The sequence below is a fragment of the Dromaius novaehollandiae genome, chromosome 5 (assembly GCF_036370855.1).
Source record: "Dromaius novaehollandiae isolate bDroNov1 chromosome 5, bDroNov1.hap1, whole genome shotgun sequence".
NCBI classification, from domain to species: domain Eukaryota; kingdom Metazoa; phylum Chordata; class Aves; order Casuariiformes; family Dromaiidae; genus Dromaius; species Dromaius novaehollandiae.
In genome coordinates this window covers 61221289-61240733 of record NC_088102.1, presented here as the reverse complement: position 1 = coordinate 61240733, position 19445 = coordinate 61221289, and the positions used below count along the sequence as shown (strand labels likewise).

Sequence of the window (19445 nt, the reverse complement as noted above, 5' to 3'; positions counted from 1 at the left end):
TTCAACAGATAGTATTTGGCCAAATAACTTGGGCATCCAAAGGTCCAAATTCACAGGCAAATAATACACTTTATAAAACACTGCATTTCAGTATTAGCTCAGATCTTCACATTTCTTTTAGACTTGTAAAAATTAAATCTGATGAAAATCTCCTAGAAAACTACCTTCAGTTTCCCAGCTTTGTATTCACCTCTGGAAGAATTCGGTCCGCTTCAATTAACACAAGAAAATAACATATGCTTACAGTGGGACTGGAGTTCGTATTTCTATTGCTTGTCTGCATTAACTGGGTAGTGACAGGAGAGTGGTGAACATGTAATTTTTAGCTCAGATACGTTAATTTCTGTTCATGCCACAATATAGTTTACAAATTAAATAAATAGATGGAACAGTGTTTTAAAAATAACTTGAGAAAAAAATAATAATTAATCTAAAATCTCAGCAATTTATGGTAGAAGAACTAGCTTCGGTAGAGGTTAAGACAAGACACGACGTGGGGGGGACACACACCTTTTAATCCAGTCACTAGGCATTAAAAATTTTGACCTTTTTTTCCTTCACAAAAAACATAGTGGATAGAGTTTAACATGCTTTTCAAATGTAAGCCATCTTTTTTTCCATTTCTTCCATCAGGTAAACCATATAATTCCATAAAGAACTTTCACTCAGAGAGGAAATATACATAAGATTTTTCTTAACTCAAAATATTGTTAGAATTGAAGTGCTATTAATTTATAAGAGCGTGTACCGTAATTCTCATGCGCATTCCTGTCAACTGTTATACTCTTACCTTTCTCCTTTTCCCCTCCTCTACATTTGCCTCTTATACATGTAATATTAACGTTTCCCTTAAGATGACAACCAGAAAACGATAGATTACACTGTTTTTCTCCTCTTCTTTCCATCAATTAATACTGATTTGTGTTACTCATCCAAAAACTTGAAAATAGCATCCTGCCAAAACCTGATTTTCATAAGTGATTTATTTAACTATACGATCTTTGTAATATCTCTGACTCTTCAGTCTTAATTAAAAATATTACCATGTTTGGAAAACAAATCAAAATTGGAGTAATTTTACAGACTGGATGAACAGATATCCTTAATTCAACTTTTAAATAGCCAGATTTCACTTTAGCTTTAGTTTAAATTCTCAGTGGTTTTGCCTGATGAGTCATTTGAGAACTAATATAAAAAACAATGTTTTGTTCAACTAGGAAAAAAAAAAGGAATCTTCCTTTAGAAATCTGTTTCTTGTAACACTAACATCCTACAATTAAATAAAATTAGAAATAATATTTAGGTACAGATACATCAGTTAAGTAGCTTCACTGCTTTAAAAATAGTTGTGATGATTTATTTCAAAATACCATTGGAAATCAACGACATTACTTTGTTTGAAATAGGTAAGGAAGATTTGCGTGCCAAAATAAATCTTAGTATAACTCAAACGTTAAACTCTTGCAGTAGTTTAAGGCAAAAAAAATCAAGCCATCCAGTTCAACCCAAGAGTGTTTAAAGTTAATAAAGAGAGAAGGTAAGCCAGCTAAGGAATGACAGGAAACTACTCTGAAAAACGAAAAACAAAACAAAAAAATCAACAAAAACAGCAGTCATCAAGCACATGCTGGCTAGGCATCTATTAAGTACAGAAATACCAGTAACATCAAACAGCTATATATAGCGGTATAATGTTGTAAGAGTAGTAGAAATACTTCAGAAAAAGCAGGAGCTTCCATTGTTTCTGCACAGCACTACATTGCCAAATGCAGTATTATGCAACTATACCGCAAACATTGTAACTATCCATCATGTGCATCAGAAATAATGCTTAACCAGTAATTAATGTATGACATCCCCCGAAACATCAGAGGTATGCTTGACTGATATGAAGAAATGAAAACCACAGGCTGTTGAAGAAAACAAGCAACCAGTCGCGTACACCAGCACACAGTGAACTACATAAACCTCTGTAGATGAGAGAGCAAACCGGCAAGTGCTGATCGCCAAGATCACTTCTCTTTCACTGAAGGCAACATCTGGCCAATGGCATGTTCTGACTCAGCAAGTAAGTGAGGTGAACACTGACTGAAAGGTAGCATACCAATAAAAGCTTGCTGTTTGCTGTATCTGTATAATAAATGTAGTGAAGAGTCACAGTGTCTTTGTCCTCTGCAGCTGATTTTTGCCCTGCAGTACAAAGACTTCTATTGCAACACTTCCTAGAGGCCATCTTCCTCTCTAGCTCATCCTGTCCCAGAAGTCCTCAAGTTCAAGGCAGTAAGAGTTTCACTGATTTCTCAGAAACCTAATTTGCTTAGTAGGACCAAAGTATTCTGTTTCTCTGTAGGATTTTCAGGGCCATACATCTAACAAATCCCTGATCTGGATGAATAAGAAATACATGTTCCTTGTATCTCACGATATGAGACCAAGGGAGGGCAAGAAGTGGTATTTAGTGAATTATCAGAGGGGGCATTTAAAATAGATCACTATATACTAGACTTGTTTAGAGTACTGTTTTCATAAACACTCGTTATACCGTCTGTCAAGGACAATACTGGGTAAAGACTGACCATTTCAATCTAGCCAGTTCATCATGGTGTTACTTTAAATTGTTATTTATAAATGACATACAAATACACATTTGTTTTTATTTGAACATGGCAATGAAAAAAATCACCCAAGATCTGAATGATGCTTCTAAAAATGTACTTAACTATAACTTAGTGATGCAAATAAACATTTATGTCAAATACACTGTTTCTAACTTTGCAGCAGACACCTTCTATATTCTAGGAACATCTACTTAATAATTAGGAATGGAAAAAATATATATATTCCTCTGTTAGCCAAAATTATTTTTGCTTAAAGCTATTATCTACCCCCTCATTCATGTAGTTTCTATGTATGCCATGTCAGGTTAGATAATACAGATTATTACAGGAAGTGTCATTCACTTTCCAACTATACTCAAAAGAAATTCTAAAAATTACATAACATAACACAAACTTACCAACTCTATTCCCTGTGGAAAAGGAGTGTCTTCCCAGTCCTTCTGAGGAAATCTTTGTATTATTTTACCCAAACCTTCTGCTGGGCCTGGTGAAAGATAAATTTAATTACTGAAAGATAAAATTCAATTACTTACAGGTTAAAATACTAGAGTTTAAAATGCCATAAATTTCAGAAGACATATACATACACACCTAATATCAGGATTTTTTTTTTTTTAATCACAAGAAGTAGAATAGGCTCTTTAAATGTGTTCTGCAGGTCATATAATAAATACAGTCTTAATATTCTCCAGCAGTAACAGAGTAACTGTATTACATGCAGCTGCAAGCAGTACCCAGCCTATGCCCACCAAGTACGTTTTCAACATGGTACATGATTTTTGGTAGTTCTAGTCTCTCTCTACAAATGGAAGTAAATTAAAAATGAATATAATGAATAACCTGATAGTTAAAAAAGAAGTCAAACATTTTTCAAAAGCAGTCTGCTAAAAGAAACAGCTTATAAATTAAAAGTTCACAAGGTTTATCCAGGACATCCCAGTTCCTTGCTAAGATCCCTACACTGTTTCCTTGAACAAGGCAGAAGTGATTTTCTACACTGAAAAGCATAGAGAAGAATTCTTTATTTCCTATAACTTCTCTGATCCAAACATTCTTTAACTACAGTGCTACAGAAAGCCCTTCAGAAAGGTAATTTGATTTCTGATTGCCACAAACATTAAACTGCAGTGCCCTGTCTTCTTGAATGGTACAGGAACACATCTACAAACATGAATTTGTTCTTTCTTCATCGTGGAACTGCTGAAGTCTTAGTGTAAATCTTGAAAAGAACCTTAACTTTTTACGGAATTTTAGTTCTGGGATACACAAGATACTTTTCCTGTAGGAAAAACCAAGATTTGTGCAAGAGAAGAAAGTAACCTCTCTATTTATCTTACAAATGTACCAAATGACTTTAAAAATATATATGTAATTTTCTGAAGGAAATTGCTTTAAGATGGCCAAATATTTCATATGCACACTGAAGACTTATTTAACGTTCTATATACATTTTTAAATACAAGGAAAGAAGACTTCTATGATAACATTATAGAGCCATCAGTTCTCTTAGATGTTTTAAATGGCATTTCACAGATAAAAAAACATAAAAAAAAAAATTCAAATGCTTGCAAGTCAGTTGCTGGGCAGAGAAGACAAGCTCAAACTCCTGTGCTTTCCCTCTCCCTGCACTGAGAAAAAAGTAGCAGAACTGAGCAGTTACATCTTCCGTACGGCAGCTTCCAGCTAGGTAATCAGCACTGCATTCAAACTGGCCAAGCAGCACATACAGAGCTCTAGACTACCACAGCAGTAATTGCATTCCCTTGCTTAGTAAATGTATCACAGGAGAAACAGGGTGGAGAGGAAGCAAACTGCAATCACTGCAAACAGATAAAAGCTTATGGTTTAAAAGAAAAATATTATATATTAAATAATTTTATATACTATAAAATAAATTATGTTCAATGTTTATGAAACCACGTTTCATTAAACTATAAAGTTTCCTGAACAGTAAGGCTGAAATTTATGACCATTTAAAATCTATTTTAATAATCTATGCTAACCCATCATAGTCAACTGCATCATCCTTTCTCTAAAGTCATACTATGAAACTTTGAGATTAAATGTTAAAATTCAGTTTTAAATATTTTCTTGTGAAATTCTCAGAGCTATCCTTAGCTGTGAGAAACAGTACAAATTCTATATTAATAGCAAGAGTCCATATATGTTGCATCCCCTGCAGACACCCCAGCAGCAGCAACAAATACATTATTTTACTGGCCATACTATATAAACAATACTCAGTCTGATACAGCTCAAGTCTATTACATAAAGCAACTCATAAATCAATTTTACGGTGGAAAAAAGTATGTTCACTTTAAGCTTCCTGCTAATTTCCATTTTGATTTTGCTTCTGTCTTAAAATCTGTAATAAAGTTGATAAGGTGTTTACGCAGGATGATAAGATTATTTACTAAGAGCTATTTTCTCCATGTTATGTATTTTTACAGTTAACATTCCGAGCTTCTCTTGGAAATAATCTGTCAACAAGTGTTCTTAGTATAATGGTTATAGGAACTATGCAGACAAAATTCCAAACAGCAATCTTATCCCCAAAATAGCACATATCAGTTTTGACCATAAATCTGTGTTACTGCAAGCAAACCAGACAGCATACTGAGGAATTGCAATCAGACTGAGTTAGCTAGAAGGTGCAAGCAGTAGTAAGAGAGACCGATTTAAAAGCTGAAGGAGACATGATATTTAGTGAGAACCTGCAGAGGTGCTGAGAAAGCAAAGAGTTAGGATGTGCCAGAGACCAAGAAACAAACACATGGCTACAGTCTTTGTAAGAAAAGGGAGTTACACACCTACCAGTCTGTAAGGGCTAGATGGGCTCACCAGTCACTAACTTGTTTAAGGACAAGCATTGCCTCATGTACCCTTTCTTACAGCCAGTGACATCTACTGAATTATCACTCCTCTCCCCTCTATTTCATCTCAACCTCTGTCCAAAATCAGGAAGTATAAACTGGAAAGGCTTTCCTATCTGCTTCCTCCTAAACAGGTCTCGTAAGATCAGACAGTCATGCCGCTTTTACCCTAAGGAAGGGAAACGCCCTACTGTATTCCTTCTTTTTTCTATGGGCATCCAGTCACTGTTTCCTCCTCCCACACAAACACAAGAACAGAATAGCTGTATTTTCAACTAGATATGGCAGGGATTGATACGCATTTTGTGGTTAGCATGTAGTAAGTAGTCCCCTCTCCTCTTCACTTTCACATTGGATACCCAACTCACAGAGAACGCCTCTTTTCTCCCATTCCTTTACAAGGTCACTGACTTGACAGCCTCCATTACTTTCTCCTTCAGTTTGACAGGGATGTTCCTTCACTGCGTAAGTATCAGAACTTCTTCCTTTGTAGATTAAGTCTCAAATTACTACGTTATCTGTTCTTCATAAGTCACATTTTTGTCAAATCACTTCTTCCTCTTGCTCTAATGACGGTAAGCGGAGCAAGGAAGAGACAGCAAACAATGCAATGAAGACAGCAATGAGAACACACACTTGCCAAGGGAAGCAGAACTTGTGGCTGCGAGGCCAACAAGAAAGGCCAAAAGGACTGAGGCGAACAGAGAGACTTCCTGGAAAAGAGTTATCGAACAATTACAGCACCAAAAAGTGTTAAGTCTCTGCTATGTATATTCTCTCTGTGAGAGAATGGGAACACAGGTGACATTCACTTTTTGACTCTAAAGTCACCCCAATTCTGAAAAGTCTGAAGAACATGGAGACCTTGGACAAAGCTGACTATTTCTGTAAATAATGAAATCCAGGAAAGCAGCTCAAAGACTTTCTTGTCCTTCTTCATGCGTTTTGAAGGTATCAGTGCTTCTGCTTCTCTTTTTATTAGACTGCTAGAAAGATGCTCCTACACTACAGTATAGGGACTTACATTAACTCCGAATTTTAAAACATGCTATCTTTATGACATATCTGTAACAGTCTCCTTCATGTCAAATGGGTATCACTCTTTCTGGGCTGCTTTCCTTGGAAGGCCGCTAGTGCTGCTCAACTGTGTTAAAAGTTCACTGCATATAATTCCATATTGCTTTCAGGAATGGCTAGGAACCTCAGTAGGAACTGATGACCTGAAAGGAATTTAATTATTAGTTGTTTTGGAATGATTTCCCTTTGATCTCAGAGATGAAATAAGTGCAAGTCCAGGCAACCAACAAGGTAGAATCTGGCTTTCAAAAAACATTGAGAGGTAAATTCCTTTTTCACATGCATGTTTTGCATGCTGTGGAGATAGCCCAACATCTTTATACAGCGTAAAATGTTCTAAACACTATTTAGAAAAAAATACGTATATATACTTTTCTTCTGCACATTCTTCTCTTAAAATCCCAAGTAAAGCCAAGAAAGACAAAAGGTTATCAAAGAACTGAATTTGAATTTGTATGAAAGATAATTTGTAAGAGCTCAACTCTGAAAAAAGAAATCTTCTGAAAAGAGAAGATTTAATTGACTGAATTGATTGAACGAGAACATTTAAAAGCAAATTCCATCTCACAGGACAAAAATTAGGGCTACCTCAGTGTTAGAAAAAAAATTTTGCCACTTGCTTACCTTCAAAGTTTTCAGATTTTAACTGTAATAACCAAACAGTTTCATGAGTGATGTCTGAAGGTCCCCAACCAAAAAAAGTTATCAGGTAAGATTCTTGATTACACATTCCTTGCTCATCATTTTATTCTGACCACTAACAAGCTCCTTTAAGAATATAATTTAAAGACTATCTGTATTATTTCTGATACCCCCTCCTACAACAAATAGCATCACTGGTCAGCCAAAGAATAAACTTAGAACAAAACCATGAAATGTAAATATGGTATTTCCCTAAACAGGCATTCTTTTCCTTAAAATAACAGCATTTTAACCAAATCCACAAAAAATATAGACTAAACCCTAAACTACAATTTGCTCTTCCATTCAACATACAAATGCAAACTTTTCAAATTCTGAAGAGGAGTCAATTTGGTTTGTAGTAAACCACATCCCGTGCTGGCTCTACAAACACATATATCAAGCATTTTTGACACACTGAATTCATACTAGAACCTCAAATTTCCACCGTGACCACAATTATCTCCAAAGCCTTGATACCAATGCTCAGTATTCCTTGCAAAAAGCATTCTGTCCTTACTTAAACCACTCTCCTCCTCCCCTCCCCACCCAAATGAGCCTTGCACAAAAAAAGGTATAACAGAAATCAGTAAGTCTACAATGAACAAATAGATGCTTTTGTCCATTCTGGAGGAAAGCCGCTTTAGCAGCAGATACCTAGGGAAGCATCACAGAAGCATTCTTCATGATTTTTTCCTGCTTGTTTTCTTTTCTCTCTCTGCCTCTCAGCGGTTTCTTTCTGCCACTCCTTGCTTCCTACCCATTTTATTCTGCTCCAGCGTGGTACCTCTGCAAGCCCCAGGCCTTTGGGGGTGCCCCAGCCCCGGCAGGGTGGCCCCTGGTCCCCACAAAGGCCTGCCTTCTCTGGCATGGAGCACCTCCTTCCCAGATGGTGTTCCCAACAACGTCCCCTTCCAAGCCTCTCCTCGGTTCCCCCTTCGGGATCTCCTCCTCCTCCTCCCAGCAGCTGCAGCTCTTTGGTGTGAGTGCTCCTCTGCCTGACTGAAGTGCGGCACTCCCGGGCGTTGATACCGCTTTCAGAACCGGCTGGAAGCAGCTGCGACCGGGTCAGGGCGGTTCTCCATCTCCTCCTACAGGTCCCCCCTGCAGCCCCCTGCACGGGGAAACCTGCTGTTGTACTCAGCACAGTTCGTCCAGACTTTTCTAGCTTAGAGGCCGGTGTTTGCAATACACTCTTGAAAAAGAAGTGCCTTCAACTTGCCATCTGTTCAAGTGCAACTGATTTGGTATTCAAGTTTTCAAAAAATTAGAAAAGGAAATTCTTTTACAGGAAGACCTAAAGTCTCAAAAAAAACCCCATATATTAAGCAGTTAAAGCTAAGGCCCACAGCAATTAAGATGAATCAAAGAGTCGTTAGCTTAAATATAAAGAAAGATCAAAGTCAGAAATATGATTTTATGGAAGGATGGATGAAGGATACATCATAGAAATGTCCCAATTTATAGAGGGAAGGGGGAAAGAAGAGCGAATAGTTCTATATAAGATGCGAGCATCAGAGAAAGACATTTCCCATCAGATGTGAATAAAAAAAAGAAAATTAACACTGTTAATCCTGCCATAAAACACTCCTGTGATAGAGATTTACAAATCTACTTACAGTGTGTAAAATCTGACTATTTTACATGGCTACTTAAATTGTATACGACAGAGATAGATGGGAAACCATTTTCCCATGCCACTACAATTTGTTGTTTTTTTCTTCTGTTTTTATTAAAGGAAGTTTCTGTCCTCCCAAATCACAGCAAATCTTCAGAATCTCACAGATTTGTACATTTGCAATTACAAAGCGAAATTCAATACAATAAAATATTCATGAAGTTTACAGTGGTACTCATCTAAACCTTCTTAAGTCTAATAACAATCCAACACAGAAGCAAAAAGATAGGAAAATTCTATCTCATGAGCTCTACTCCTTTACATGGATGCAAATACAAAGTAATTCACTTAACGCTGCTACCCAAGATTAAAATCGGTGCCAGAGAAGACGCAGTAGCTGCACTTCCATGCAAAAGTGAAAATAATTTAACATAGTATATTTGCCAATTTTTTTTCAGTACTTTAGTGTAATTTCTGTTGACTCTTGATTACTCTATTTTTCAGATCCGTCTAGGCAGATAACATTAGTATTGTAGTAAGTGCCCAAATCCCACAGGCTTTTTGGGTCAATGGACCTTATCTGCCTTCAGCTGACTTATTATTAAGTCATTCATCTATCAGCAGAGCAGTTATATCTGAAAATATCAGATTATTCAAGAGGTGGCTGCAACTCAACACCCAAGTGATTTTACGTTCTTGACTGTTACAGCACAAAGCAGAAACAGAAAAAAATTGCTGAGATATAGGATTTCGACAACAGTTAAAATCTGTGTCAATATACGCTACTGGCAACTACTGTCAACTTTCCGAAAATATCAAGGCTACAGACCAAATGTTAATTTGTTATTAAAACAGTTTTCATTTCCATTTTTCTATTGTTTAGATTACAATAGTATATTTTAATGTTTTTTCAAATGTGGACTTTTTAATTCTTATGATCAAGTATTTGAAAACAAGTTTAATCAATAATGCTTTTTTTTTTTTTTTAATGTACAGGAATCTCTTTAAAATGCTTAAGAAAATTTAAAGATGTCACACTTACATGAATGATTTAGCCCTTCCAGTGATACCTATGCCTTCCATATGCGTTCGGATGTACCCACTGGACTCCCATATAATGGATACAGGTACTCCAGTTCTGCATGAACTGGAGTCACTACCTCAGGTTGGCTTCAAAATACATACACTGACACGGTGACAAACTGAAATTTCCTATTCCATTATATCACGTAGTTCACTTGGTTAAACTAGAGAAGGAAGTATATGGGTAACCTTGTCCAAGTTTAGTCTTTATGGCTGTCACTATACAACCAACAGATTGCAGTACAACCTCCTCATTTACTACCTGCCAGTTGCTTTACAGAGCCCAGAACTATAAAGATTCCAGAAGTTTCCCCAGCCCCTTTACTCAGAGGGGCAGGAAGAGCTGGCAGTCATTAATATAGACACCTTGTGTTCAAATTGGAAAAATAGGTTATTCCAGTGTTAACTTTTCAGATAGTCACAACCAACAAGGAGGTGCTTTGTATCATCCATACAAAGATTTCTGTCTTTTGATATCCTCAAGTAATAAGCAAGCCATGCAAATTATCCTGGTGGAAACTCCACAGCTGGCATTGCTCACCAAATTCAATTACACAGTCTTCCCCCTCCCCCCCCAACTGCTGAAACACAGAAGCACCATCCACATCACTCAGACTACAAATTACTTAATATAGAATACATGTTCATGAGCCTAGTACGCAACATCACTGCATACTAGGAATGCGGTCCACACAAAACAGCAATTGCTTTCATTACTCTAAAACTTGCCTGGCAATAACAAGAATTCAAAAAACATATTACCGACAAAACCACTGCTACTAGAATTATTAAACACTCCTACTGGTACCTTCACAAAGTTACTCCTACCAAAGCATAACTATTTTTACACTTTAACTGAGATATTTTGCAACTTTTTTCTTACATTTTTGAATAAAATGTCATAAAGTGGGTACAACAATTGGAAAGATATCACAGCAGTTTTTGAAAGCGGTGATTTCACACCTACATCAGTGAATTAGAATTTAATTTCCATGAAAGAAGCCAGTTTAAAAAAAAAAAAAAAAAAAAAAAAAAAAAAAAAAAAAAAGAAAGCTCTACTAATATCTTCAGAATTATTTAAATCCTTAAATCCATAAAGAATCAAAGCTGACCATAGGGTAAATTTCACTTCAAATTTTTAGAGAACCTTTAATTCTTGTGCCCATACTATACATAGTGAATTTGTCCGAGACCAATTTTAGCCTATAAGAATACTGAATCAGCAGTCTATACTTTAAGCTGCTAAAGAAGCAGCAATTTTTCTCCCCGACTAACCCCTTCTAATCTGCCCTCCTTCTCCTTCCCATCTTTTTCTTTAAACATTAAGAACATGCAACACATTAAAAATCTGGCATAATTCGCTGGTTTCTGAACCCTAGTCCCCTAAACTCCCTTCTTATATAAATCTTTCCCCATGAAAGGTCACATGCCATCTCTAGCTTGCCCTTGAAATTCCAGAAGCGAGCTGTTAATGCAACTTACATTCCAAATTAATGAGAACTGTGATAAACTCTGTCTTTTTACTTACAAGCTCCTGATAAAAATACATTTGAGTTATAAGTATTGTTAATTGTACATGCAAAGCTTTGGATATAAGCATTTTGGTGATTTGTAAAGAAAAAGAAAAAGAAATAAAAGCTATCATTTTGAGGTCTGCACAGAGGAAACACTACAGGTCTGAGAGTAATCACTTCAGTAATTATGCCACACAGTACTTCAATTAGCCTATCATTACAAATCCAACATGTAAAGTTCATAAATTATTTTGAGTATTCAGAGGCACAACTTTGTGTGTTCAAAGATAGAAACATACTGTCAGTTTGAAAGATACACAGATGCAGGTGACAGGGTACAGCACTGCTTTTTCTTCTTCTCTAAACAGTACCTAGTATGTAAAAAATTCACTAAAATCATCTGTGAAGTAAAATCCCTTCCTTACCAAAATTCTTAAAGAAATCTGAAACAGCAGAAATTGTAGAGATTTTTAATCTAATAGAATAAATAATAATGCTAACAAGAAATTAGTGGAATCAGAGCCAAACACAGAAAAAATTTCCACACCAAACATTAAAACCAAACCCCACCATACTTTCCTACTCAAAAAACCTTTCTTCAGCTTCTCCTAAACAAGTATCAACCATATCTAAAATCATCTGACTACTCTAACTTCTTCTGCAAAATGTTTCATTTATCCATTGAAATCATTTGAACAATATACTCCCCACAATTCACCAAAAAAGCTACGTGAAAGCAGCATGCTTGGACATCTTCAAAGCATCTTCCAAATAAAGTCCAGATATGTTATTGTATCTATATCAATCAAAATGCCAAAATGTAACACAGTGGTAACCACTGGCATTCCCTCAAAAGGATATTCTTAGCTATCCTTCTTAAAAATATGGTAATTTTAATGGCTAAGATCAAAATTTTGCCAGTTAGAGGCAATACACTTACTTACAAGAAAAAAATGACAATAGAAACACCTGAAGAAACTTCAGATATTATGATCTTTGGAAATATCTTAATATGAAAGTGAAAACAAGCTTCAAAATAATAGAAAGTTCTCAATTTCACCAATTAAAAAGATCAACAGATGCAGATTATCTTCTTAGCTTTACAAATAAAGAAAAAACACTTAAGAGTTTTTACTTACTGTTTATATGGTTTACAGACTGGTTACCCTACTGAAGTTAGTGTTTACTAACATACATGAATGGTATCCAGCAACAATACCTCAGTTCAGAAGGATTTTCTTTATGACCTAAACACTGAATATTGTAATTGCTAAAACATTACCACCAGTACCTAAACATAAAATCAACCTTCAAGAACTGAGAGGCTACTTCCTTTAAACCCTAATGCAATTTGCTAGTATGTCTCCTTACAATGTGTTCTGCTTTAACAGATCCAAATTCTCCAATCTTTCTTCATGAAGAGTCCATCCAAGTTTTGAAACATTCCCTTCCCATCTCAAGTCCTGTATTTTGGGGTTCGTGGTAGGGTGAGGAGAGGGTTTCAGATTAACAATATTCTAAATGATAGCATAATCAAATTTATATAATCATATATTCCTAAGATTATTTGTTTTGCACAGTTTATTGTGGCATTTTCTTTAAGAAACTGTTCCTTACGTAACACCACTTAGATCTCTGTGCACCAATCTATACTGCAATCTTGTAAACATTGCTATTAAGTATCTAATTTCTGTATTTTAAATTATTATACTGGTACCAGGCTAAATCTGGTATGGATTTGCCCACTGCTGTGGGCAAAATGTTGCAGGTTGTCAAAGTCAAAGCCTAACTACGAGAGTATGCATGACTATTTATATTCTTACTAGCTGTCTGCAAAGTACTGTTGTTGGTTTTTCAAAATATTATCAATTTGATACTAAAAAAAAAAACTTTTTTAAAAAGAACTATTTTAAGTTAATTAAGCTGCAATGGCTTTTGTATTTTATTTATGGGCTTTTAGAAATCTATTCTTCATTATCACAAATCTGGTCTTCTTGGTAACCAACTGTAAAGATAAACTCTGCCTCTAAACAGTGATAGGACCAGTTTCTAACACCTGTTGGGTGTCTTCATGCCTTGTCTCTCCCATGCAGCTCATCATTCTTGGAAGAAAATCTCAATCAGTGAAACAACTTCACTGTTCTTTAAATAAATAAAATTAATAAAATTTCTTTTTTTAAAGGCTATCCTTATTATGAAGCCTACAAAAACACTGAAAAGAATTATGCATACTACTGGCTACAATCACTATCCTCATCTGTTTCGCTCAACTGTCTTCCTCTCTGCACCCTTGTTCTGCATGGTCTCTGATTCAGAACATGATTCCTGTTCTAGAAAAGTTTAATTCAGTCTCTATACAGAAATCAGAACTGGAAAAAAGGTGAAGAAGAGATCAAAGGAGAACTAATATTAGACATTAAAAACAAAAATATGTCTTTGACAGGCCTTAAGAAAAAGAAAAGTGGCACAAAGTTCTGAAAAATCTGCTCAACCCTATTATAGCATATAACAGGTTATGTGGGCCTTGAAGTCTGAAGTAGACTGGACAGTAATATTTACCTAAAAAGTATTTTAGTCTAATGTATTCTAGAGAAGATAGACTTTAGTACAGCCTAACAGCAACAAATTTAAAAAAAATATGCTTGTACTTCTAGGAAGACAGGGTAAAAACAGGCTTCCCATAATGACCACAGAGACTATTTGTACAACTGGCAGATTTCATGGTCAGTTCATCTTAATGAAGTCAAAGAAATGCATGTAACAATCTTGAGAATTTAAACGATTGACTTTCTGGAGACTTGCCATATTATCAAGGATACAACAAATAATAGGATAAGATGATCCTTTGACCCTTTTCTTCATAAACAGGAAAATTTTTTTGAACTTCCCAGGAAAAGAAAAAAAGAAAAGAATATTTCAATCCTTCTGAAATTCACCAGCACTGTTAGTTAAGATTACCTTCGTTACTTGGATGGTCTCAATTACTGAACACCTCAATATTCATTTGATTTTGGCACTTTCCTATTTTGTAATCATTAACTCATCTTACACACAGGGGAAGGAAGCACAGAGAAACTGATTTATGTCCCGAAAGGTCACCTAAGAAATGGACTCAATCCATACCTCCCAAATCTCCGCCTAATGCCTTATTCACAGAATCATCCTTCCTGCTATTGCAATTCTCCTGTGCAAGTCGATCACAATCTTCAATATTCCTGGGTATCAAAAATAATTTCTATGCTTTGCAAGTAAAGGAAAAGAAATGGTCCCTACTCTAGAGCTTACATTCTAACTAACTTAAAGCATGGGGTGGGGGGGAGGGATGGCAATACCTCCTGTATCTCGTTCTACTAAACCAACAGGTGCTTCTGCTGAAAGAAGGCTGGCAATTACTACTTAGTTAGAAAATCTCTAAAGTAGGTTTGGAAAGTCTGGGGAAAAATTAACATTTAAGGAGGAACTTCATTCACTGAAGCTGTATCTATGCAAAGTGGAATGAAAATGGAATGAAGGACTATGAAAAGCAGAAGAGCAAGAAAAAAGAAAACTGGAGAAAATGGAAGCATGGGCAGAATGAAAAGGAAGGGATAAACAGGAATGTTTTAAACATCATCTTAGGTTAGATGCATATTTACCTATTGCAACGTTGTCTCTCCAGTAGTGTTCGGTATTAGACAAAACCGGCAGACAATGCCTCTCAGGATTTGGCCAGTACCTGGTGAGTTTCTAATTCCTCTGAATAGTCAAATACCAAATGTCACCAAGAGGTAACAGTATATCTGAAAAACTCTTATTCACGTAATATGGTGTCCCATTTTGTATGTTGTGTTTAAGACCAAAACCTTAGCAACCTATGGCAATGACCTCACTGACATGCTACGGTTACAAGTTCTGTAAAAAATTATTTCCTTCCGCTGGTGTTACATCTACCCTGGACCTGCATCTAGCCCATTTAACAATTTTCACAATGTTCCAAAGTGTTCTTTGAAACACTTCTGTAACCTACAATCTATGAAAGGGTCTATAAACTATTGTTGAAGAGCCCTTCGGTATCATCTTTCCTCACCTTTCACTAAGATTCCAATTCCCCCAAAATTTTATCTGAATAAGTTACTGATACAATTAATATAGCTTAGGTATAACAGTTGAATCTAAGGAATCTTCCCTCCAAACAGAAGTCTGGGCATAATATACCTTTCTGGAAACACCGTATTTTTGCTGGGTGGACAATAACATCACTTCGCAAAAGTCTTAAAAGGAAATAACAGACAAGGGAAAGCAACAGTGAATGTTAAAATACTTTCAAGCAACTCCCTACCCATTTGTTGGCATAACATTCAAGAAGCAGAAAAAAAGCTTGGTGGGCTAGAGAGGAGAAAGTTTCCTACTCAATGACAGTTTTCCTTTGTATTTGCAAATAAATCGCTTCTGCCAGCTTCTGGATAGAGAAGGAAGACCGCACTTCAAAATAAACTAAAAATTAAAAAAAACCCTCCTTCTGAACACGCTGAACTGAATAAGGCTTCCTCAGCTGTCTTGGGAATCTTTTCTATTCATTTCCATGGACTGTATAAAAATGAAGATGACAAAACTGTACTCTGAATCAACATCTTAAAGCTTCTTGAAGTGCTCAATTAAAAAGGAAAAAAAAGGGGGGGGGGGGGGGAGTCAAGCACCTCCCCAGTCCTAAGTAAGAATGTATATAGCTTTGCTTTAGAAAAAACATTGCCCTATCTACTAAATCTGATTTGTTTTTAGTAAGTTATCTTCCTCCTACAACCACATAATCGATTTATCTCTAATCTTTAATGACAAACCAAATAATTAAAATTAAGCTATACTGACAAATTTCCCAAACACAGTAAGATAATTTCTTCTAGAACAATTTCATATTTTCAACAATATTTCAACATATTAATCCACAACTATTTCAGCATTCACAATATGCATAAAACATACATTAGAACTGAAGAATTTAAAAATCAAACTTAGTGTGAACACTTTAAAAAAAACAATGGATTGCAAGGTTACATTAAGTATTCAGACTTAGAGTCCAGGGTTGTAAGCAGCTATAACTGTAATCTGATTTTGCTGAATATAAAGAAAAACTATTCATACCTTAAAATCCAGTGAACTAACAAATTTCAAAAAAGGCTTTCTACATTTAATCTTAAGGTAAAAGAAGTCTGTTATTTTCTGAAACCTATTTTTCTAAATCTCTTTATAGGAGTATAATAGTTATGGAAGCATATATCAAGAACAATCTCCTCTATATAAATATGCATTTACAGGTTTCCTGAATAGCAAGAATCAGGCATAAAAGCAATAGTTAGAAGATACCCTGAAAACGTTAAACCATTTTCTTTGCTTTTTATTTTAAATATGAGCATGTTTTAATCTTTTTTTCTAGGAGCAGAGTAGAAACAAAGTTAAGTTGGGGGGGGGGAAAAAATCCCACATTTATTATTTTACTGAGCATATACTATTGTTCTGATATATAAAATAGTATCTTATACCTTCCTGAAGTGTCTAATCATGCTTGGTAATAGAGAAAGCCACAATTATATCCATGGATGACATCATGCAGATAACAATCCTAAACAAAATTCAGGCCTGACAAAAGTAAATACAAATCCCACAAAGCAGGAATCCACTTAAATACGGCAGCTGAATACAGAAATATGCCATTATGTTCTATTTAAAACATTATGGATATAGTTTAGTTTATTTTGACATCAGTGTTGTTCATGTCTATATGAACTTTGAAAATAAAGGTTACAAAGCCGAGACAAGAAGAGTTACCTTCTGTGACATTCTACAGGAATACAATATAGTCATGTCACAAAAAACTAGACAACTTAAACTTTAATTTAACTGCTTAAATAATTTTATTTTAAATATCATTCTAAGATATTATGCTAAATGATACATTTTGAAACCCCACATATCTGATCATAAAGTCGAATTTTTAGAAGTTTGTTTCAGACCCTACAGATCTTAAGTGGATTGGAGGCTAGAAGCCTATATAAAAAGTCTAAAGAAATTTCCTAATTTTACAATCCTAATTTCATAAAAACTGCTAACTAACAAATTGGAGCCTAAGGGGAGAATCAAGTCAACTAAAAAAAAAAAAAAAAGAAATAGACATCATGACAAAAACAATTGAAAATTTGGAAGAGGAGAGGGACAAGTAGCACTGTGAGCAACAAGCTATCGGAGCCTGGATTCCTGAAGGGCTTGATCCTGGTCATTAGAATCTCAGTCTAACAAGGAATGAGCACCAGTAATTTTTCCCCACATCTGTCACACCTGCCCCACAGGGACTCTGCTGTGTAATAGCATTCAGATTATGCTGCAACCTTTTCCTACCATGGAAAAGTTCTTCCTTATATTAGACTACCTACTTTCACCAAACTTGTTGGAACTCAGTTCCTTCAACATCTTTTAAGCTCCTAGCTCTGTCCCTAATAGATAATCTTCCCTTCACCCTTCTCCAGCTGGTCTCCTAAGAACACGAGGCTCAAACAGTTCATATTGTGTTAGTCTCTCAGTTTCTCTCTGCTCCCTTAGCTTGTTAGCTATATGCATGCTTACAGCAAAGGAATTAAAACAAAATCTGAGTTATATTAATAATATATAGTCACTATGAAACTCAGTGCAACATTCATAATACTTACTATTCATATTGGTTATTCTAAGATCCACACAGGAAGAATTTTCTTCTACAGGAACTGTGTCCTGAGTTCAGGAAATGCTTCCAAACCTGATGCATTTGCTATCAGAATAATACTAGACCCAGTGTGTCTGACAGATTAAGATTAGTAGTAACTGGATATACAGGCTTGAATAAGCAAACACATGAAGTTCAGGATTGCTTTTTGTTGTTAAAGATCTGCAAAGTCTTGGGCAAAGACATTTGCTACAGCTAACAATGAGATTTCCCTTGAAGCACGCATTTGCATCCAGCGGTCTGCACAACAGGTTTTGCTTGAGGAAGACATAGAGCTCAAATTCAGTCCAAACAAGTTCTCATAAAAATGGTGATTCAAAAGAGCATTCCAAAATGAAAGAAGATGTCATGCCTACTGAATCTATCAGGAAAAGGAAATAATGCAAAGCAAATGGTTTTCTCAAAACATGTATACAGTTATATATTTTTCTTATAACAAAGAGAGATTCAGAAATAACCACTCAGAGAAACAAATCTTTTTCACTCCAGAAATTACAATAGTTTGTATAACATGCTTTAAAACCTACTAGAAAGATTTCAAGCAAATATGAAGATTGCATCCCTACCACAGTCTATTTTTGAAAAGATAAAATTAGATTACCAGTGTGAATTATCACCTGAAAATTCTGCTGATGAGGAAAAACTGTCACAGTACAAGACCAAATGTGTCTTCTCAAGCTTTGACGTGTTTCAAAGGCACCAGGGAGTCGGATGTGTCCAATTAGCACGGAATGCAAAGTTGCAAAAGAGTAAGCAAAACACTTCCCAGAGCTGGCTGATAACTTTAGTTCAGGGTAGGGCTCATGAGCATACAGACCCATGATAAGTGAGTAGAAAGTATATTTTTTGAGAGAGGAAGAAGATTTTGCACAGATTTTCCATCCCATGGGAAGGAACACATACTGCAGTAGATCACAGTCTTAGCCATACCAAGTTCACATTATCAGAGTACAAGGTTTGGAATCTATTTTTAGTGAAAGATTAATCTTCACTAGAGATCAGAGATTTTTTTTTCTTTTAAACTGAACACATTCCACTTCTCCCTAGATCTTCATATGCCGATTATAGTATACTGACCTGTGTAAACAGTTTGGGTATAGCAGGCAAAGAAACACAGTTACATATTTAAATAGCTTAGTATACCTGACCCCTAAGCAAAAATACTTTTACTGAGGTAAATGGCTATGCCATTAACAAGATATTTTTGTAAATAATTCTAAAATATTTTGACAGGCAAATATTTTATAGTTA

The 19445-nt window shown here is 35.5% G+C and overlaps 1 protein-coding gene across 8 annotated transcripts in view; it reads right to left on the bottom strand.

Annotated features, from left to right (window-relative positions):
• Positions 1–19445, bottom strand: part of SBF2 (SET binding factor 2) — a 272633-nt gene that overhangs the window by 221646 nt on the left and 31542 nt on the right. For 7 of the 8 annotated variants that reach the window (XM_026104380.2, XM_026104382.2, XM_064513020.1 and 4 more), the window contains exon 2: positions 3017–3102. The exons of the other annotated variant lie outside the window; for it this stretch is intronic. In XM_026104380.2, the coding sequence (XP_025960165.2) occupies positions 3017–3102 (86 nt within the window). The remainder of the gene's footprint in view (positions 1–3016; positions 3103–19445) is intronic. 8 annotated transcript variants of the gene reach the window in all.